The 23,858-nt window shown below is 36.1% G+C and overlaps 1 protein-coding gene across 1 annotated transcript in view; it reads right to left on the bottom strand.

Annotated features, from left to right (window-relative positions):
• Positions 1-23,301, bottom strand: part of LOC100374101 (G protein-coupled receptor kinase 5) — a 58,127-nt gene extending 34,826 nt beyond the window's left edge. Inside the window, exons 1-2 of the mRNA XM_002742043.4 lie at positions 23,129-23,301; positions 22,882-22,977 (exon numbers count right to left, since the gene is read on the bottom strand). Of these exons, the coding sequence (XP_002742089.2) occupies positions 22,882-22,977; positions 23,129-23,180 (148 nt within the window). The 5' untranslated portion in view covers positions 23,181-23,301. The remainder of the gene's footprint in view (positions 1-22,881; positions 22,978-23,128) is intronic.
• Positions 23,302-23,858: the final 557 nt, after the last annotated feature.

Genomic DNA, 23,858 nt, shown 5'->3' with positions numbered 1-23,858 from the left:
AAGATTTTTTTTTTTTAAATGTTGTATGCAAATAAATATATCGCTATACTGAATAAAAGAAAGTGTAAACAAGAAGTTCTGAATTCGTGAAAAGATTTCTCCCCCATTTTAAACAGTCAACTCTTAATCTGTTTATTTCCTGTCTGATTTGGTGAGCAAAATTTTGCAAGATCACCAAATTTTGTTCCCCACCAAGAGATGGAGAATCATTTGTAATTCTCGCCAGGAGGATATTTTCCATTATCCATGAAATAATCCCATAGCATTAGTGGTAAAAGATTATTGTAAACTGTTCAATTTTCACGATTTGTGAGTGTTCTCGAGGATAAAATTCATGAAAATTTGATGCGACTGTGCCATTGAGACCTTAAAGAAATGATACAAAACTCCATAATTTTCACTAAATAAAAGTTTCTCACATAATAAAAGCTATTTACAGTACTTAGAAGGGCATGTCTAGATGAGAATAGATTAGAGCAGACACTGGATTGAAATTTGTTTGTGATTGAAAGAAATATAAATACTATGCGTTTATTAAAGCATACATGCCCATGGGCCAAAAACAGCTTTTTAATCAGGAATAAAATTCCAGTGTTATTATGGTAATATATAAATACTGTTACAAGCCAGCCCAATGGAGTTGTTTTTATTGAGTTACGAATCAACACTCACAACACATACACTTCTGGCTAACACATTGCTTGCTTGGAGACTCCACAGACATACCAAAATCAGTGGGGGAAGTGAGATTTTGTAGACTATGATCGCCATTTGTATGTATATCAGCCACTGGCAGGGTTTGCTTAAGCTTTTATTTTTCCCAGATCACTTAAATTGCCTGAAGGTTTTTGTCTCGATTTTGATTTTTTCGTTTGAGTGCTTGCTAAATAGCAATTGTGAAGTTTCAAGATTACAGAAATCAATGTGCACTTGATTTTGATCTAAGCTACTCCAGACCTACAGACTCCTAGACAGAGAACTTGAAAACTGTCAAATGGCACTTGTTAACCATTTGAAAAAAACAAAGTCAACTTTTGCCACCTTTCACAAAATAGTTCTATATACCATCTGTGCATATTAATTAGGTAATTTGCATACCATTAACCATTTGAGCACCAAAGTCTACTTTTGTCACCATTCACAAAATAGTTCTATATACCATATGTGCATATTAATTAGGCAATTTGCATATCATAAACCATTTGAGCACCAAAGTCAACTTTTGTCACCATTCACAAAATAGTTGTATACACCACCTGTGCATATTAATTAGATCATTTGCATATCATTAAAATTTTGAATACCAAAGTCAACTTTTGTCACCATTCACAAAATAAATCTGCATAGATTTTTCAATATTTTTCAAAAAATTTGATCAAGATCCAAGACCAATGCAAAAATATCAATGATATTCATCTGGTCCAAAATTGACAAATAAATATATTTAAAAATCAAAGAAAGCTTAGAAAGAACTCCCGTGTGCTGAGAGTTTTGGAGACACATTAAAAATTAATTCGAAATTACTTATACTTGAGATATTGATGGAATAGCTGAAAACTAATTATGCAAATAAGGTAACTATTATGAACAGATTTAAGTGTAAAACTAATAAGGTCTGCACAATGTACCAAGTTTCATTGAAATGTGATTAGAACCAAAAAAATATTAATTATTATGCTAATTAGAGAATTAATATGAACAGATTTTAATCCAAAATTAATCAGACTGTTTATTGTCCTAGAGCATTTATGTACCAAGTTTTATTCAAATGTGATGATCAATACTTGAGATATCAGTATTAATTAATTATGTTAATTAGGTGATTAAGAAGCATAAATATTTACCAAAAACTAATATGGTGCATAGTCTTAGGTTCATTGAAATGTGATGGGTACTCTTTAAAAGTTTCATTGAAATCCAATGAGTGGTTTTTAGACATCATAGAACAGCAAAAAATTAACTAATTGTGCAAATTAGGTAATTAAGAGGCACAATTATTTATTCCAAAATTAATCAGGTCTCTGCATAGTTCTAGAATATCTATGTCGCAAGTCTCATTGAAATGTGATGATTAGTACTTGAGATATCAGGTGAAAAGCTGAAAATTAACTAATTATGCTAATAAGGTGATTAATATGCACAAATATTTACCCAAAAACTAATTAGGTCTCTGCACAGTCCTCAAGTAACTATGTACTAAGTTTCATTGAAACGTGATCATTACTACTCGAAATAACAAAAGCTGAAAATTAATTAATTATGCAAATTAGGTAATTAATATGTACTGATATTACCTTAAAAACTATCAGGTATGGGCAGTGTCATATGACACCTATGTACCAAGTTTTATTGAAATGTTATGATTAGTACTTGAGATATCAGTGGAAAAGCCGAAAATTGATTAATCATTATGTAAATTAGGTAATTAATAATATTAACAGATTTTTACCCAAAACTAATCAAATCTGAGCATTAGTTCAGAGCATCCATGTGCCAATTTTCATTGAAATCCAATGAGTGGTTCTTCATAAATCAGTGGAACAGTCATAGAACAGCTTAAAATCAGTTAATTACCATGCAAATTAGGTAATTAATATTTATAGATTTTTACCCAAAACTAATAAAATCTGCGCACTAGTTCAGAGCATCCATGTGCCAAATTTCATCAAAATCCAATGAGTGGGTCTTCAGATATCAGTGGAACAGTCTTGGAACAGCTAAAAATCGGCTAATTATCATGCAAATTAGGTAATTAATATTCATAGATTTTTACCAAAACCTAATCAACTCTGCGCATTATCCCAGAGCATCTATGTACCAAGTTTCACCAAAATTTGATTAGTGGTTCTTGAGATAACGGTGGAACAAAAAAAGTGACATACATACATACATACATACATACATACATACATACATACATACATACATACATACAGACAGGGTAACTGCAAAGACTCCCTTTTGTGCTTCGCACACGGGAGTCAAAAATACACACAAATTTGCAAAGTTTTACACCAAAAAATCAAGACACTCAAAGAGTTAATCAAAATCAACCAATGCAACAACCTGGTAATGTACCGGGTTCTGCCATAAATTCGCCCAGAGCCGTTAAACGGGAGTTCGGGTTTTAAAAAAAATAAATTGGGACCAAGAAACTGCCCAAGGCTATTTTTCGGCAGTTTTTTAAGGTGTCATCATTGACGCCTATCCAAGAGTATTGATGTTTATTGCGACTAGCGTGAATGGGTTAGCTTCGTTTCGACAATGAGTTATCGCTGTAAATAATGTTAAGTTATTCTTCAAATGCTCAGTTTATTTTTGAAAACAACTATTTTTTTTATTTAAAAACAAATCATGCCGCTTTCCCATCAAAATCCAAGCCAAAAGATCGTACAACATCGGCAAATCTCTTCCATGCTGGGGTCAATAACATTAACATATTTAAATGTATTATGGTAATTTGAACACGTTGGCACCATCCATTTTCATTGGTTAATTATCGATTTGACCTGTCAGGTCAGGTCAAAACATGACGGATATTCATTTCTACAGCATCGAGTGTTGAAAACACGATCAGAATCATTCGCTTACGATGAAATAAGTTGAAATTTATTTGCATTTCATAACAATTCAACAAATTTATTTTTTGCACATTATTATAATCATTACTAGGTAATAATAAAATTGTAAAACGCAACATGACCGGATTGCGCTACCACAATCATTCGCTACTAAGCAATGCAGTTGTGTTCGTTGTTATTTGAAACTTCTTTTAGAATATACTAAATTGAAACAAAATAATTGTATTTGGTGCATGAGGTTTGTTAATGTGATTTTTTGGGAGAATGATGCGCGGTCTGCTTATTAACCCTTTTCCGGTCAAGTCGGTGAAAAACCGCCATCAATATGGGTATGCTAGAATTTACCACTCCAGCTAGCGAACTGGTTAAGTCGTTGAAAAACGGCCTGCTATTTAGGTTGCTCAGACGGTCAAGCGTTTATAATACGTTGTACGGAACCTGATATTTTACATTTGTTTTCGATTCCGTCAAGTCAAATAAATTAACCAAGTAATAAAGAATGTAATTCTATACACTTGTCTGCTCATTTCACTATTTTACCGTCACAACGCGACGTTTGCGACGACATAAAAAAACCGCCTTGACCACATTGCAAACTGCATCATTACAACCGTATTTGAACGACACAATTCACGATTATAACGATAGTAACGTATTTTGACCAGCTTGGCAAATAGTCCCGGCACTTAGAATGAATAGCATGACGGATTCCAACGGCTGAGCTTGGAATGTCCGCAATCAGCAACGTAAAATGACCGGGACAGCTTGTGGAAAATATTCAAGTCCACGTGATTTCACCGTCTGAGCTAGCATATGCAATTTTATGTGTATGCAAATTGTAACCAATCCGTGTTCGAAAAAATAACATTTATTTACATAACAATAAATATTCAAATTGTGGGGAGATGCAGTCTTGTGGACATCTGGTCGTTCAGTATAAATATGGCCGAAGAAAGTGAGATAAAGCCCAGACTCGCTGTGTGCCTCCTTTCCGACACATACGTTAATATGCCATCCTATACAGATAGAAAGTGTTTTATGAAGGCAAGAAGGAAACTGAAGAAAACGCGTCAATCGTGCAGTGGCACGGGGAGTGATAAGTTTGACATTGACACGACTGATTTTTCACCAGCAAAGCGTGGGAAAAGAAAGAAATCCAAAGCAAAGGAAACATTTGACGTCGGTGAGTTACCAGCCGAACGTACCACCAGTGATAATAGTCCACTCAAGAAAAGGCGTGAAATACATAAGAACAAACGCAAGACGGAGACCGTCTCCTCTGTCAATGAACATGCGATTACAGAAGAAAGCCGTTTGAAGGACTGTGGGGGCAAACTAGGAGGCAAACGTCAATCAAAGACGAACCGTAAAGTGGTTGAATTGCCAGCTGCCGACAAAGCAGATGCCGAAGAAACGGAAGTTGGTCACGCTGAAATACAACGTGCCGTCAAAGATGTGATACAATTTTTGCAAGACAATGTTTGCGAATCGGAACCGTCGACATCCGCCACAACTGCCAACGCAGAAAAGCAGGGACCTGAACATATCGACCCAGCGAGTACGCAACAAAACGTCGATGTCACCAAAGAAATGGTACAAGAAAATGTATGCGATACAGAACAATCAACACTTGCAAGTTTCCCCGAAAAACAAACTATTAACAAGTCATTGTCAATGACACGTCCCCGTTCCGTTCATATTTGAGTGACATATACATTCAAAGCAGATCATGACCGAAATGCATCTGCATATGTACAACACATTGTGCTAAATCTGAACAAAATCCATCCATGCATGACTGAGATCCGGTTCTGGAATTGTGAAAATACGTGATTTTGATGCATTTTCGGCCTTAAAATGGCCATCATTCCGCTATTGTTCAGCAGATCATGAAACAAATGCACATATCTATTTGTGACATGATGTACCATGTGTGTGTGAAGTTTGAACTTGATCAATCCAGACATGTCTTGGATACGAATCCAGAACTGAATTCTTTAACAAAATGGCCGCCAGTCGGCCATTTCGAACTTGATCCGAAAAAAAAAAAGACGTGCATCAAGGTCCTATTATGTTTAATGTATGTACCAAATTTGAACAAAATCCATCGATGCATAACTGAGATACGGGTCCGGAATGGTGAAAATGTGCGATTTCAATGCATTTTCGGCCTTAAAGCGGCCCCCATTTGGCTATCGTTAATGAGATCATGAAACAAATGCACATACATATTTGTGACATGATGTACCTTGTGTGTGTGAAGTTTGAACTTGATCAATCCAGACATGTCTCGGATACGGATCCAGAACTGAATTCTTTAAAACAAAATGGCCGCCAGTCGGCTATTTCGAACTTGATCCGGAAAAAAAAATGACGTGCATCAAGGTCCTATTATGTTTAATGTATGTACCAAATTTGAATGAAATCCGTCCATGCATAACTGAGATCCGGGTCCGGAATGGTGAAAATGTGCGATTTCAATGCATTTTCGGCCTTAAAGCGGCCGCCATTTGGCTATCGTTAATGAGATCATGAAACAAATGCACATACATATTTGTGACATGATGTACCTTGTGTGTGTGAAGTTTGAACTCGATCAATCCAAGCATGTCTCAGATACGGATCCAGAACTGAATTCTTTAAAACAAAATGGCCGCCAGTCGGCCATTTCGAACCCGATCCAAAAAAAAAAATGACGTGCATCAAGGTCCTATTATGTTTAATGTATGTACCAAATTTGAACAAAATCCGTCCATGCATAACTGAGATCCGGGTCCGGAATTGTGAAAATGTGCGATTTTGATGCATTTTCGGCCTTAAAATGGCCGCTATTCGGCTATCGTTAATGAGATCATGAAACAAATGCACATACATATTTGTGACATGATGTACCTTGTGTGTGTGAAGTTTGAACTTGATCAATCCAGACATGTCTCGGATACGGATCCAGAACTGAATTCTTTAAAACAAAATGGCCGCCAGTCGGCTATTTCGAACTTGATCCGAAAAAAAAAAATGACGTGCATCAAGGTCCTATTATGTTTAATGTATGTACCAAATTTGAATGAAATCCGTCCATGCATAACTGAGATCCGGGTCCGGAATGGTGAAAATGTGCGATTTCAATGCATTTTCGGCCTTAAAGCGGCCGCCATTTGGCTATCGTTAATGAGATCATGAAACAAATGCACATACATATTTGTGACATGATGTACCTTGTGTGTGTGAAGTTTGAACTCGATCAATCCAAGCATGTCTCAGATACGGATCCAGAACTGAATTCTTTAAAACAAAATGGCCGCCAGTCGGCCATTTCGAACCCGATCCAAAAAAAAAAATGACGTGCATCAAGGTCCTATTATGTTTAATGTATGTACCAAATTTGAACAAAATCCGTCCATGCATAACTGAGATCCGGGTCCGGAATGGTGAAAATGTGCGATTTTGATGCATTTTCGGCCTTAAAATGGCCGCTATTCGGCTATCGTTAATCGGATCATGAAAAAAATGCATGTGCATATGTCCCATATAATGTGTGATGTATGAGTGAAGTTTGAACTTAATCGGTCCATGCATGTTCGAGATACAGGTGATCACGGACGCACGGACGCACGGACGCACACAGAGCAAAACATAAGTCCCCGTTTTCGGACTGCGTCCGAACGGGGACTAAAAAACGCGTTGTGTATGCACACGCATCGCCAATGGACACGCGTGATGATGAACTTGTATTGGACGAAAAAACAGGTGAACTACGACACAAAATACCAGATGACTTCATAGTTGCAAATGACGACGATACAGATTCAGAAATCGATGAAGATCGTGCTGAGAATGACGATTTTTTAGAGCAACGTTACCCACCTGTACTCGATAGCGACATTGAAATTGAATCCGACACAGAAATTGGTGCTACATTCGAGTATGTTGCCTCCAGCACTGGTGAATGGAGAATGGCCACGGAAGAAGACTGCGATATATTTACTATTCCAGTTTTTGAACACGAACCTGGACCAACTTTCGAACTGCCTTCATATGCTCGTGAGGTGGAATATTTCTACAAATTTATTCCACCAGAATTGATAGAACTGGCTTCCATCCAAACTAATAAATACGCCAAATATCATCAAAAATACATTGCAAAAAAATTAACCCGCTGGCATAATACAAATTTCAGTGAAATGCAAGCATTCTTTGGTGTGATGATATGTATGGGTGTTGATCACAAATCAGCAATTGACAATTATTGGTCTAGTGACCCCTTTCTGCAGAATATGGGAATTGCGTCAGTAATGACTCGGGCCAGATTTCAAATGCTAATGCATTATTTTCATTTAGCTGATCCAGTAAATGACCAACGGCGGAATCCTGACATTGAACGTCGTCGCAAACGATCAGAGGCCGACCCGTTGTATAAAATCAACCCGTGGCTGGAACCCGTACTCGAAAATTGTCGGCGATACTACCAGATGGGACAGGAAATTTCGATTGATGAGCGTATGATTAGATTCAAGGGACGGTCCAGGTTTAAGCAGAGATTGCCCCACAAACCCAACCGTGATGGCTTCAAAATATGGCAGGTGTGCGACTCAACAACGTCTTACATTGCAAACTTTGAACCATATTTGGGGGTGAAATATAAAACTACAATTGAGGGGAGAAAGAAAGAAACTGGGACAATTAAGAAGACAACACACCGGTTGCTACAGCCCTTCACAGAAAAAAACCATATTCTTTTCTGTGATTCGCTTTTTACGTCAGTTAACACAGCCCTTGTATTACAAGACAAGAAAGTGTACATGGTCGGTAGTTTTAGCAGACGAAATCGGAAAACCATGCCGCCGCAATTAATTCCTGAGGGGAAAAGCAAGAAGCTGAAATTGAAAATTGGTGAAATGAAAGCAGCAACTAGACCGGACGACACTATCAATTTTACTGCATACCAGGATGACAGCGCGCACATATTGATTTTAAATACAGTCTATCCCCCATGGCTACGTCGGCAGAAGCAGTAGATGACGAGAGACATGTGCCTGTATCGTTACAATGTTACAGACATCACATGGGTGGCGTGGATCATTCTAACCAAAGGCGAAAATACTATCACACGGGCAGAAAAAACAATCGTTGATGGATCTACATGGCCTGTTACCTCATAGATGTTGCATTGGTCAATGCTTATGAATGTTTCAAGGCATTGAATCGCACGACTAAAGTAACGCACAAATTCTTCAATATCCGCACAGGTAAACAACTGATTGGTGGACACTTGAGTAGAATTCAAAAATCCATAAGAGAAGTTGGCTCTCTTCCAAGTAACACGTCATTTATTCGTAGTGAAAACATGGATTCGCACGAAATATGCAGACTATCCGGGCGTCAAAAATAATGTAAGCAGTGCAGCAAGGACGGGAGAAAAACAGCGATTGGCCGATTATCAGAAACATCGAAAGGATGCCCAATTTGTAAAGTTCACCTTCATGCGGGCGAATGTTTCGCTGCTTTTCATCACAACATGGCACTGAGGGAAAAAACGCACCGTGGGAACACAAACACGAAGTACGGAAGAGCAGCCCTCGACATCAGGCAGATGCATGGGAGCAGCCCGCCGGGGTAGACGACTAAGAAAGGCGTACAACAAATAAATTTGGGACTTATTACAGCGTCACGAACTGTACAACAGTTTGAGTTTGAGTGAAAATACGTTATCGTTAATTTAGTTTCATGCTCACTCGGTATTTATACGTTTTAATGCCAGGATAGTTCATCGGGTCATGTCGGTGAATATACGTTGCCGTGTGAAGGTAACCCCGATCAAGTCGTTGCAGTTACGTTCTCTTTCGTTTTAGTCTCAGTTTGAGTCAATAAATATACGTTGTAAGTGTGGGCTTACTCGTACAGTCAAGTCTGTTAATATACGTTAGAGCTTGAATATAACATCAGTTAAGTCACGGAAAGTACGTTGTAATATGTTACACATGTAGTTCAAGTCGTTGAATATACGTTGCAATTTGAAATGTACGCTGACAGGTCGAGTACGTCAAACACGTTTTCCCCCGTACATGTCCCAAATATCCCCATACTCACGCGTTTTTTTTCTTCTTACTTCAAACTTGCATTCATGTAGTGACCTTGTACTTGCTTGTAATGTGTTTTCAATTAAGCATTATTTATTTCAATGTTTAACACGTGTTTATTGAGACTGTACAAAGGGCAAAACATCGTTACTTAACGACAGTAAAAAATGTGTATTGAAATAAAACATTGATTTTTTTTATACGAGAAATTGTTGTCCATGGTGGTAAATGAAGTGTGTATGCGAACAGATTGCAAAAAATGTGAAAACTGTGGTTGATACAGTCTGTTAACTATGGCATATTTTTGCAAAAATGTCTGGCAGGATAGCATGCACAGATGCTGGCTACTGTAGTGCATTGAATCATGACCGTTTTTCACCGACTTAACCTGATAGCCTGAAACTCCCCTGACTGGAAAAGGGTTAATCCAGCTGGAAAAAAATGTATACAATTTTAGTTTCTTTCGTTTTGTTGTGGTCCAACTGCCGGTGTTGAAAGTCGGCGTAGATGGATTTTTCAATGAAGCCCCCTAAAAATATTTGATGATAATTTTTTGAAAATTTGAACCCCAAATAAGGGCCCACCAGCCGTGAAACCGCCCAGGGCGATTTTTCGGATGGGCGAATTTACGGCAGAATCCAGTAATACTGTGTATAAAGGAAAACAAATTTGACATCCTGGGACTGAAAATGTTTACATGTACTGCATTTTATATCAAGTATGCCATGTTCTTTAACATCAAAATATTTGTTACGTTGTGGCCATGCTGTTTTCACCTCCAACATGAAAAGAATGAATGCGAAACCCAGTTTCAAAACAAGCTGCCACAATCCATATCAAATACCAGATTATGAGATACACACTCACAACTTTGATGATGTATTTGAGCTACTAAATAGGCTGCAGAGATATTGTTGTGAACGAGCGAACAAAGAGACATGTTTTTGTCCCTCAAATAGTGTAAGTATCTACAGTATCTATGTAACCATGTAATTTGTAAGAGTTGACGTGATGACCTCAATGCAACAGTCATTGTCAATAACAGCCATTACCACAGTGCCTCTATCCTCAGACTGGAAAAGTTTAAGGTGTCAATCAGCTGAATTAGTGGCAATCTGTGAAACTAGGATATTGGAAGGGGGTGAGATTTTAATGTTTTTGGCATCTTACGAGCAAGTTTAAATTATTTCACATTTTGGCAGTATAGTTATATTCTACCTGATATTCCTCCTTTCAAAACCTATTTCTTTTCAATACGATGTGATCTAACAACCTAAATGTTTTTTATTCACAAATCATATAGTTTAAAATTTTAGGTTTATTGCAAAAATACTAAAAGTGTCAATAAAATCAAAATGGGGATATTCTAATGATAGAATATTTGTTGGCAGAATAATTTTGTTTGTTAATTATTTTCCCAATATTTATGGTCTTCAATATTTTTTTGACTATGAATAATGTTGAACGTCGTAAGAAGTCTGATTTCATGCTTTTCATTTTGTACAAGGTCTATCACAGTTTTGACAATGAGCGCATGAATGTAGTGTAAGTTTTTTTCTGCCATTACGAGTGAATGGCAGTTAGCACAACCGGTTTTGAAATTGGTAAGGCAGTTCAAATATATTTTAAGATTAAGTAAATTACTAAATTGACAAAATCTCCAAAATAACCTTTTTCAGATTTTCATAAAACTGACGTCACACACGCATGTGCACAGATACTAAAATTCATATGCAAATATGGATACTAAAAATAAATAATATGCACGCCTATTTTGGGTTAGGCAACAGATGGGATAACTTCCAGAATACCTATTGGATGGTGTCAATGCTTTATTTTCCCACTAGATTGTATTTCATTTCCAGAACAGGAATAGAGGGGACTGTGCACTTGTCAAGTATCTACATGAACTCCTGAACCATACAAGTGAACATTTCAGAATATGTAACAATGGGGGCCGAATTTTGTTATCGGTTGGCTTAAAGTTGCATTCCCACTTTGAAAAAAATGTTAAATGCTATATATGAATTCCTATAAGTGATATTTGAAGGAATGAAAGTGCACTTATACCGAGAAATCTGGCCAAAAATGCGAATAATCGAACTTTCCCGGTCACTGCCGAATCGGCGACCACCATTCCACAATCAAATGTTAGAACACTATTTCTAGTTCGACATTGTATGCTGATTTGTATGCTGTTTTCTACTCTAAATACTATTCACAGAGCGTATTTGACTTGCCAAACGGCATAAAACATTTACCAAATATTTTGTGCAGTATTATTCATCTGATAGTTCACCCCCAAATGTGCACTTATTAAAGTGGTGAACGCAAATTTTCTGAATATTTATTAGCGGCAGTCAGGGTTTTGAGATGAACTGCGTTCACCCTATTGGTCAGTTTTGGATTGGAATGGAGCGCGCCGATGTTTGTTCGTTGGTCTTCGGCTAATAATTTAAGTGGCCCACCGAAAATAAAGTTTCAGGGTCGTTTTCTTGTTATTCGCGCACTTTTGTAACTTCAAATATCTCTCATAGTAATCCATATATATTATTTTAAATATTTACAAAGTGGGAATGTAACTTTAATATAACCCAATGGATAGTATTTTTGTGAAAGATTGGTATTTTTGTCCAGATTTGTGGGAATCTGGAAAACGCGTTTCACAACTCGTCTCTTATTAAGTTTTATGCTGCATTCAAGATGGCGGCCCCCATATAGTAAATATCGTATTTATTTTATTATCACGTGTGCGCCAGCTGACTGTGCATAAAACCCTATCACACATGACACAAAGCGATGACCACGAGGAAAGAAACCAACCGCGAATGAAATGAACAAAATTTAAGCTTTTAAGCCCACAAGCAGATTCATGAATTTAAAAGTTGTACTACTGGTAGTAGGAGCTTTATGTGTTGCCATATGGTGGCTATCACTTTGAATGCAACTACCACTCACTTTTAGTTTTACAATAAAGAACAGTCAATAAACTGTCTTTGTTCTGTCAAAAAAAAAAAAATTAATAATAAATTTCACACAGAAATCCTAAAATAGAATACGATCAACTTCATCAAAACATATTTCAAAGACAGATGGTCATCACGGCCACCCATACACATGCTATGGGTCCATTGGAACAAAGATGGTGACTTTTGAGTGTTGAACAGATCAACGATTACAGAAAACAAGCAGCCTAAAATTATAGTACCGGTAATTGGACTTTTCAACAAAAAGTCGAAAATATCACTTTTTAAGAAAAAATGACAAACATATTCATTAAAATTAGAAAATTAAAGATACCATCACAAAATGGACAAATCTAAGAGAGGTCTGCCCAAAGTACATATACACCAAGTATCAAAGCAATCAGACTTGCGGTTATAAGTAAAAAGTTGACACAGACGACGACGGACAATTAGTAGAGCAAAAAAAAGAAAGACACTACCACAGGATTCTTAGGATAGTTGGAATGTATCAATGAATATCTTAAGGAGTCAGTCATTTTTGTGAACATCATGATCCATCTATGTGGACGACTCCCATCCACATAGCCAACAATTGTACCCTTATTTTTCACATTTGGTTACATATTTATAGAAATATTTAAAGAAATATGATTAAAGTCTGATCTAAAATTATATTTATTATCCTGGTTTTACTGTTTTCCAGTTTCATGATCTAACAAGTAATCTGACGATTGAAAGGGTTCTGCCGTTTCAGCAGAGCATAGGCTTGCAATAATGAGGGCATGTACTGTAAAATAACTAATTTTCGCTGGGTTTAAATTTCACTGATTTACCATTTTAGGCATATTCAGTGGGTTTTAAATTCACGGTTTTATCATTTAGATAATGTGTTCTATGCTAAATTTTACATATTCATTGGGGTTTAATTTAGCGCATTTTCCAGTCAGCGAAATAAGCTAAATTAAAACACCAGTGAATAATTAATCGTTTCACAGTATAATTACTGTGCTTGTCAGTATATGGTGCTCTAGTAATTTCATGTCCTGAATGATTTCAATAAAGGTTTTTGTTTCATTTTCTACACCAATTTTCAGGAAACTTCAAATAGCCCAAGCACTGCTTGATGCTTTTGCTCCATGATCAAAAGTCCATAAACATAGTTGGAAAACAAATTACATTTTGGCTTTGTTTACCTTCTATTTAAGTATGTCAACTCCTGTGTTTAGATCTCCAAGTTATAGGATAAGTCTCTTTTTGTTTTTTGGTATTTTTACAATAAAATAAAATATTATGCGAGTGTTTAAATGTCGAAAGCAGGGTTTTGTGTCCCTTGCTATTAATATTAATGAGCATTTTAACGATGTCACAAATTGGCGTAATTTACATATCACACAGGATTTTATGGGCGGAGCACGGATACCTATAAGGTTATATACTTTCACGATGGCTGTGAATGGTAGGCATACTCATATAATATTGTATTTTATTGAAAAAACAACAAAAACAAACAAGAGACTGTATGCAAGTCTAGATATTAATGTTCCTCTTGTGTCACAAAATTAACTAATATGAGAGGTTCACATAGGGTACATATACTTATCATCTATCAAAGCAACTGGAGTAGCAGTTTTCTAGACATCAAAAATATTCACTAAAATTTGAGAATTCAAGATATCATCACAAAAGAGGTCCATTCAAGGTGCATATGTACTAAATGTTAAAGCAATAACATAAGTCGACAATAACATTTTCTACCAAAAATTAAAAAATAGAGAATTGAAGATCATGAAATGATCAAATCTCATAGAGGTCTGTCTAACCAAGGAACATAAGTATAAAGTATAAAAGCAACAGAGTTTTCAAGTCATTTAAAGAAACAGTTTACACAGGACACCAACGGACAATCACCTATACCAACAGCTCCACCTGACAGCCAAGCTAACAAAACGGTCGGAAAATAGATGAATGACACAAGTGACCTTAGTTTTTGTTGTCAATTTCTATCAGAATACTGTAGTATACACATGTATCAGAGCTGGTATCTACAGAGCAATAGTCTGAACACAAAATCAAGAATAGACTTTTGTAATTTCTTGGCATTTTTCCTGTTGTTGGCATTGCGTAGTATGCGTTGTGAACTCGATGTTTCTATGTGTTGGTGAACCCAATGTTTCTATTTGTTGGTGAACCCAATGTTCCTATGTGTTGGTGAACCCAATGTTCATATGTGTTGATGAACCCAATGTTCCTATGTGTTGGTGAACCCAATGTTCCTATGTGTTGGTGAACCAAATGTTCCTATGTGTTGGTGAACCCAATGTTCCTATGTGTTGGTGAACCCAATGTTCCTATGTGTTGGTGAACCCAATGTTTCTATGTGTTGGTGAACCCAATGTTCCTATGTGTTGGTGAACCCAATGTTCCTATGTGTTGGTGAACCCAATGTTCCTATGTGTTGGTGAACCCAATGTTCATATGTGTTGGTGAACCCAATGTTCATATGTGTTGGTGAACCCAATGTTCATATGTGTTGGTGAACCCAATGTTCCTATGTGTTGGTGAACCCAATGTTCCTATGTGTTGGTGAACCCAATGTTCCTATGTGTTGGTGAACCCAATGTTCATATGTGTTGGTGAACCCAATGTTCCTATGTGTTGGTGAACCCAATGTTCCTATGTGTTGGTGAACCCAATGTTCATATGTGTTGGTGAACCCAATGTTCCTATGTGTTGGTGAACCCAATGTTCCTATGTGTTGGTGAACCCAATGTTCCTATGTGTTGGTGAACCCAATGTTCCTATGTGTTGGTGAACCCAATGTTCCTATGTGTTGGTGAACCCAATGTTCCTATGTGTTGGTGAACCCAATGTTCCTATGTGTTGGTGAACCCAATGTTCCTATGTGTTGGTGAACCCAATGTTCCTATGTGTTGGTGAACCCAATGTTCCTATGTGTTGGTGAACCCAATGTTCCTATGTGTTGGTGAACCCAATGTTCCTATGTGTTGGTGAACCCAATGTTCCTATGTGTTGGTGAACCCAATGTTCCTATGTGTTGGTGAACTCAATGTTTCTATGTGTTGGTGAACTCAATGTTTCTATGTGTTGGTGAACCCAATGTTCCTATGTGTTGGTGAACCCAATGTTCCTATGTGTTGGTGAACTAAATGTTCCTATGTGTTGGTGAACTAAATGTTTCTATGTGTTGAGTGAACCCAATGTTTCTATGTGTTGGTGAACTCAATGTTCCTATGTGTTGGTGAACTCAATGTTTCTATGTGTTGGTGATCTTGATACTCCATATATTTTGTGAGAATGATCTCGAAGGTCCTACACTGATGAATTTGTTCACAAGATACAAGTATGAATAATGCAAACGTTAACAGAGTGAATTTGCACCATGACATATTTACGAAATACGAAATTTTCACAGCCAAATTACACACAAGTCAAGTAATAAAAGAATTTGTCATGTTTGCAGAAGGATGAGAATCAGTACTCTTCTCAGGGTCAAGACTATATTTTTTTCTGTCATACCAACCAGGAAGTATATGCTCACCCTTAAATCTGTCCAGTGACAAAATCACATTGTCATTTTGTTGGGGCTATTCTACAAAAGCGGTACGTTTAAATTTAAAATTATTGTTGATCTGTACTTTTGCGATAGAGAATATTCAAGAGAGACCCATTCAGAAATAAATTCACACCATAGTAATTGGCCAATAGGTGTTCAATTGCCATGTGGTAAATTCACATTACTTGACTGGCATTTCTATAGTGCTTTCAATCATTATGTCCATTTGTCAAGTGTTCAATCTGTAGAAACCAACAATAAGATGATCCCGAGACTCTGAGTTGTTTTCTATTTTCAAACAGGACTCAGACTGCCTGTTCTGAACCATGCACACAGTCTTAAGAAGTGGCTGGCTACCATTAAAATATATCTCCACATTTCCATTACTTTAAAAATATGGTTTTAGTTTTATGCTGTTGCTCACAAAATTCAAGTAAACAAATATGGTCCCAAACTACTTCTTGCATGAAAAATGGGATTGAAGATCTATGAATTTCCAACACTTCTTATGGTAAAAAGATCTCTTATTTAAAACAGTGGTGTTTTATAAAAAAATATCTGAAAAATCAAAATCTACAACAGTTAGTGGTGGCGCAATACATGTAGCATCAGAGGTCAACGGTGTATAAAAGGTAAATTCTTTAACGTTTTATTTAAATATATGAAAAATCCATGTCAGTGAAAATGCACATCTGAGGTCAAAGATGAGGATCATTGGCCAGCAGACGTCAGCGCAAAATGCCATTCATGACCAAACATGTATCAGATCTTTGCATGAACAAGGGCTAGCCGTAAATCGTTTTTTTGCTTCACCAGAGGGATCAAAGCATCCACAGTTGATAAAAGACTTAAAACAGAATAGAACAAGTAAAGAAGTGAGAGTTTTAACATTATTATCTACAATAAAATTGAGCTGAGATAAAAAATAATTTGTTGTCCTCAACATGCATGGCTTTTAACAAGAGTAAACATGGAATTTCAAAATCAGGATGGGTCAGCTTGATGACAGAACTGGGAGAGGAGACATTAAAGACACAAACTTAAAATTTTTGAAACCTGATTTTTTTTCACACTTATTTTGTTTATAAAATTTTTAATTTTATGTTACCAAATTATAAATTTCATAACTATAATTAAGATGTTTTTCTCTGTGCATTAGCGACCTAACACTGCATCTTAGAGGTCATACTGGTAGTCACTGATTTAACTTTTGAGCAGTTCAACGATATTTAAAAACTTAACAAATAATAGATTCCTGTTGTAACAATTATGACAATAGGTTTCTTTTTACTGTAAGTTACACTCAACTTGCCACCACTGATACGAAACTGATATTACCCACTGAATTAACCTAGCAAATTGCGCCCTCATACAGCTACATTTTTATGTTCAGCTTTTAACAAGTGACCACACGGTCAAATTGAGCCCTGCTGTCTTCGCAGAGTCTTTCTCAAAACAAAGTTGGATAATGTTCTATAGGATGAAATGTCAGCTATGGTTATTATTACTACAATGTTTCCTGCTACATCACAACCAAGGTGGTTTATATTGTTGTTGCCATAGCAATTATTATTTTGTTACAAATCTCACAGCTGTCCACCAAAGGTTCCGGCATATCAAGTATCATCGAAGCAATCAGCACTGATAGTTTTCAAAACTAAGTCAAAAATGACAAAAATATTTGCTAAAAATGGAGAATTGAAGATACTATCATGATATGAACAAATTTGACAGAGGTCCACCCAAAGGATCTACATATCAAGTAATTGGGCTGGTAGTTTTTTTAAGAAAAAGTCAAAAATGGAATTGTTGATGACAAATGGGCAAGCAAACAATCACCTATATGAACAGATAAAAACATACCAGTCACCGTTTTTTTTGCAGGTGAGCAGAAAAGAGAACATCTTCTAGGGCTAGTGTGAAGACAAAACAATTATATCTCATGTGATGTGATCTTAATTCTCCCAGTCATCCCCCAAATGCAAGTCTTTTCAGGTAACTACTTTAGTTTTCAGGAACACAACCATGATAGTAGTTTCATAACTTATTTTATCGCCATTTTTACTAGAGTTGGAAGCATTCATTTTCTCTTCACGGCAAGTATGGCATGGTAAGACTGCACTCATGACCACACCAAGCAGTTCAAGCAGTGGTGATGGCTAGGGTGTGGCAGCCTCCTGAAAGGCAGTTCTATCCTAGGTATTCTAAGCATAGCAGTTTCAACACGCCATGCTTTGACTGAACAATTTTTGTTATTGATATGTAAAATATTTGTATTGAAATATATTTCCTACATAGATTATTAAGGAAATTAGTCACCCTGCCTTGGGAGAAGAATACTGACTTAACTGGGTGACTAAACGAGTAAGGACAATACATTTCAAACTGTGTGATAACAAATTTTGTGTAAATTGTCCATAGGGTAAGCACAAGTACAGTATACACTAATTCCCAATACCGGAAATGATGTAATTTTGTTCCCCTATTGGCATTATTATATCATGGTTATAAAAATGTAAACCACTTAATTTCACAAGGAACATATTTTGCGAATTTTATGAATAAGTAAAAAAAATCACAAAATATTGTAAGCAGTGAAAATTTTACACTGAGTATCAGCGACTTTTAAAGAATTTTGTCCTCAAGAGTGCGAGTAAATCATCAAATTGTAAGGAATCCCAGCAGTGAAAATTGTGTTTATAGTATTTGACCGAATGGTCAATGTGCTGGTTAAACGATCCCCAATTCAATGATTATAACACAACCTCTATCACAAAGTAGGCAGGGATTTATATATTGGTAAACAATATTTTAAAATGGTATGCTGGGAAGCAATTGACAGACTAAACTGTTAGGGGGAAAAAAAAAAAATAATAAGCCTTTGCAGTGCATACTCCCTGCTGTGTGTTAAATGAATTTAATATTTTAACCTTAAGAGTTGACTGAGATACAGGTCATCAACTGACTCAAGCAAGTCGACTACATAGTCATCGGTGATACATCCCAGTGAGAAATTGTAATGAAAATTTATCCTAAGCCTCATATCAGAGATGAAATCACTACTTGAGGGTACTTTATTAATAGAAAAAATGTCACACACACACACACACACACACACACACACACACACACACACACCCACACACACACACCCCCACCCTAACAATTCTCTCACCAAATCAGTCCATGCATTTCATAGTTGAGCTCTTGAGATCATTCCTAGCAGGTATTAGGACTTATATTCTATGTGAAATATTTTATGGTTTGAATATGTGTGAGATATGTTTTCAGTGTTCCACAGTATTTGAGAACAGGGACTAAACCAGGAAAATTCAGGATACTAAAAATGGAGAACAAATTTGGCATAACGAACGAATTCTTGAGATAGAAGTGTTCAAAATGGACAAAATTGGCATTTTTACACAGGTGAGATTATTTCTTCATATGTCAAAATTATTATCCGTGACTTGGGATGAAAAAAGTAATATTTTTATTCATAAGAATCATAACAAAAAAATTGATATACAATTTAGTCACCTTCTGTATGATAATTATATACAATAGAAAATGTTCTCTCATAATGCATTGCATCACAGTCCCTCTAGAGGGATAGAGGGAATGTGATTACATGTATGCAAAGTACATGCTCAGTCGTGCACAATTTGAATTTCAGTCAAACGGCCTTAAATAGTAGAACACTAATCAAAAGTAAAAATAATCTCTTTTCTTTTTTATTTTTACATATATGATTCAATCATTCATCATATACAAGGTCATCATACTAGTACAAAGTTCAAAGAAAAAAATATGTACAAATTTGAGTGAAACAAGCATGTTTTGATTCCTACATGTATGGCAAGGGTATATCTCAAAATATCACAATTTTGCTCAGCTCCATTGAGTTAAAAAAGCAGAATTACAAAAATTACATTATTTTAAAGTGTTTTCAGTGATGAAATGTGTTTTTATAGTGGAAGAATTTGGTGTTAAAGTGTCATTTTATGCATCTTACTTGCCAGTTTTTCTTAACAATCAACAAAAAGTCTACATACCATTGACTAAATACTAAAATAAATAATTATGGATAGAATTTGACATGAAATACTATATGACTGCAATATGTGCTAAAATATGCACAAGCCCTCAAAAAGTGAAATATTGAATCAATGTAATTTGGATAATAAGACACGATGTTCTAATTATTGGCATGATAACAAAGGCAAATTGACTACATTTGGTAAACCATTTATGACCCGCCATCTGCCTTGATGTTATTAACAGATTTCAGAAAACGTAAAAAAAAAAAAAAATCAGCATATTCCAGCTACATCACACACTCAGAACACCTGAACCATGCATGCCTGGAGTATTGTTGCCATTACAACCGAAGTCAATTTCTAAAAAGAAAATACAATTTAACAATAAATTCAATTCATCCTACATGTCTCATGCGAGGAAGTACAAATGTAATAAATGAATGCGTCATGTGACAAACTAAAATATCAGTAGCTGCAATTAATTTTATTGTTCAAAATTCAATCTGAACTATTTTTATTCCTTAGCATGATGCTATTTATTTAATTTCAGAGACAGGCATCAAACACAGGACCCTGCAGCAAAGTCAATTATCAGACACGCAATTTCATGAAGTACTTGCCAAACATGCCCTCTGCGTTAAATTTAAACACAAAACACACAAAGTGTGAACTACGCAAAATCTTCAAATTGAAACCTCGCCACCTCTAGGAGTAAATGGAATATGCCAAAAACTGGATATAAAATCTTACTTACGGGTAAGTGAAACAAGATGATTTTATAACCCACAAGTTAAGATTCGAATCATACAAAATGTCAGCCAAATCATATTACCCTAGATACCGACAGAAAATTAATATATTTTAATAAAATATTTGTTCTTCCTGACTTTTCAAATTATTTTGCATAATTATTTCATTTTTTCTGATATCTGTCAGACTGGGTCTATGTCTAAGCACAGTTTTAGTACCAATGGTCTGGGATAACCTCTTTTGCTGTATTGAAATATACTGTGCATTGTATACCAAGTAGTCTGACCAATTATTATAGATTTTTAAATGAATTGAATATAGCGCAGGCATAACTGTATTGTGTTATCAAATGACCTGAAAAACACAGTGGTATATTTAGAATTTATGTGAAATATTATATATTATAAATTACGGCTAATAATTTTCTACAAACTTCACTTGGATCAAATCATTGACAGTTATGTTCAAAATTGAACGATTCACATTCACTGTATCTATAAGACCATGGCTAATGATAATAAGACAGACCAATACTGACTGCAGAAATATTCATGCACTATGAGGGCAAAAATATGAACAATATGTTACTTGGTCTTCAATATCAATAAAAAAAAAAATAGTTCGATTTTGGTTCCAAATTCAAGACATACATATTAGTTTGATTAGTTAACGGAAATTAAAGATGTGTGATTGCAATCCGGGATGATTTTAAAATCGGATAAAGAAATGAAACAGACTAAAATAAATATGAAAAGAAAGAGATGATGATGGCCTTGATAAAGCGTGGAAGGTCATCGCACAATAGCAGTTGTCATTTCCAGGAATTCACACATTTAAACACAGTTATTATTAATTAATAAAATAAATCATCACTGTCAACTGATCAAATCTATATAATGTACCCTTCCAAGCTGGACTGACAGAAACAGACAAGGGCAGAACAAAGAAAAGTTGAGTGACCTTTCCAGGGCCCCACAATTTATGATAATTTGGGATAACATTACTGAAGAATAAGTAACCAATAGCTTTAGTGTCATTTGGAAATTCCCATGGTACCTCTCTTACTAGAGCACTTTTCCAACTACTCAGACCTCCCACAAAAAAAGACAGGCTGGAAATTTGAATGATAAAACTCAGAAAGCACTGAAACAAAGCAATTAAGACTGAAAGCTCATTACACAAATCTTAAAATAACCTTCTTGGTAGGGACATAAATTACACAACCAAATTGCTCATAATTAAACAGCTTTGCATTTCCAATTAAAATACCTTCAAAGGAAATCTCCTGAAGGATATTATCTTAGTCATTCCTGAAGTGATGCTCATATAATAGCAGTGATAATGAAACGAGACATCCATGTCATGGCCTGGTTTAGAAAAAATTAAGACTTGCAAATTGGATATTACTGCCAGGCTTCAAAGCTGCTAATCACACCGACTGTAAAACTAATACCCAACGGAGGCAGAATGGGTTGTAAAATGTGATTTTTTTTTTTTTTTTTTAAATAATAATGGGATCGATAAACAAAGGCACATACATCATTTGGAAACACGGGGAAACGGCGAGAAACAAGTAAAACATCCCAGCGAAAATACGGTATGTCATTCACAAAGAAGATGATTCGAGCCCGCGCCGATCCGTTCAAGTAAACGCGTCGGGTTAATATTGTTCTACACACAGATCCTGATTCGTCGCGGTCGATCTGACAAGTAATCATTTCCTGTCACTCAGTCCCGGTGTTACAGGGACTGAAACCGACAGTTTCACTGGTCGGTGGGCGAAACAAGGCCCACGAGTCTACAGCACACACAGAGAGACGCCATTTTCACTCCCGCTGCCACACATTTATGCATTTGTAAATTTTACCGAACCCACTCTCGATTTTTACTACTCACCGAGTTTATTCCTAAGGTCATTGCAAACTGATATGTGAGGAAATTTCAAAATTTGTTTCCACTTTTTACTCTTGCCTTTTCGTTTTCCCCCTCCGCCTGGAAGGAGAGTAGAAATTTGGGAAGAATGAGTTAATATTCCATGGAAATAGCATCAACGAACCTCCGATGATTATATGCTCAGCATCAGCGGCCATGTTGAACAAAACATCGAACACAAAACATAAAATCTTTCACATAAACTGCCTACCTTCGCGGGCTTTGAGTAAAACAGTATTAGCTACAATATTTTCCAACTCCATAAGTCCACTGTCGGCCGTTGTGAGGCTCCTGTGGGCCTAAATCCAACCCTAAAACCCACCGATTTTAAGGGTGTGGTAAAGCTGCTTGCTGATCATATACAAGCTTTGCTACCGAAAAAAGATGGCTGTGTAATAACTTACGAAGCCCTGGTGGAACGCCTATTCTGCGATGGGGGTTGTCGACCTATATATATGAGGGACAGTATAGTGTACTAGCAAAGTAAGTGATACGACATTCAAGGGCAAGTCGTGTCAGCCAAGACATCCGTCATGCATACAAATCAAATTGACCAAGTTCAAAGCGATCAGAAACATCGATGACATATTAAAACGTCTGACGCTAACCAAAATTAGAGTCACCCAGTGGCTCTTCTGTCCTCCCAGAAATAAACAAGAATGTGACAGGATGAGTAAAAGTATCCACAAATTTTGAGGGAAAGAGGTTAATGACGTCACGATTTTGGCGTTATGACTCGCACCTTTGTAGCACAGACTTTTATCTAAGAAATTACAAAAATGGGTATGGAAACACTTAATTGATGATAGTAGTTATCGCTTACAATGTTTACACGCTGAATTATTAGGAATTCCAAGTACTTTGTTGTAGTCAACATACTGAACTGTGTGAAAACAAGTACTTAATACACATTGGAATATTTTGAAAACAATTAAAGTACT

Source organism: Saccoglossus kowalevskii, chromosome 10 (assembly GCF_978046115.1).
Source record: "Saccoglossus kowalevskii chromosome 10, keSacKowa6.1, whole genome shotgun sequence".
Taxonomy (NCBI): domain Eukaryota; kingdom Metazoa; phylum Hemichordata; class Enteropneusta; family Harrimaniidae; genus Saccoglossus; species Saccoglossus kowalevskii.
Note: the sequence above shows the minus strand (reverse complement) of the source record. Positions and strands in the feature narration are given on the sequence as shown.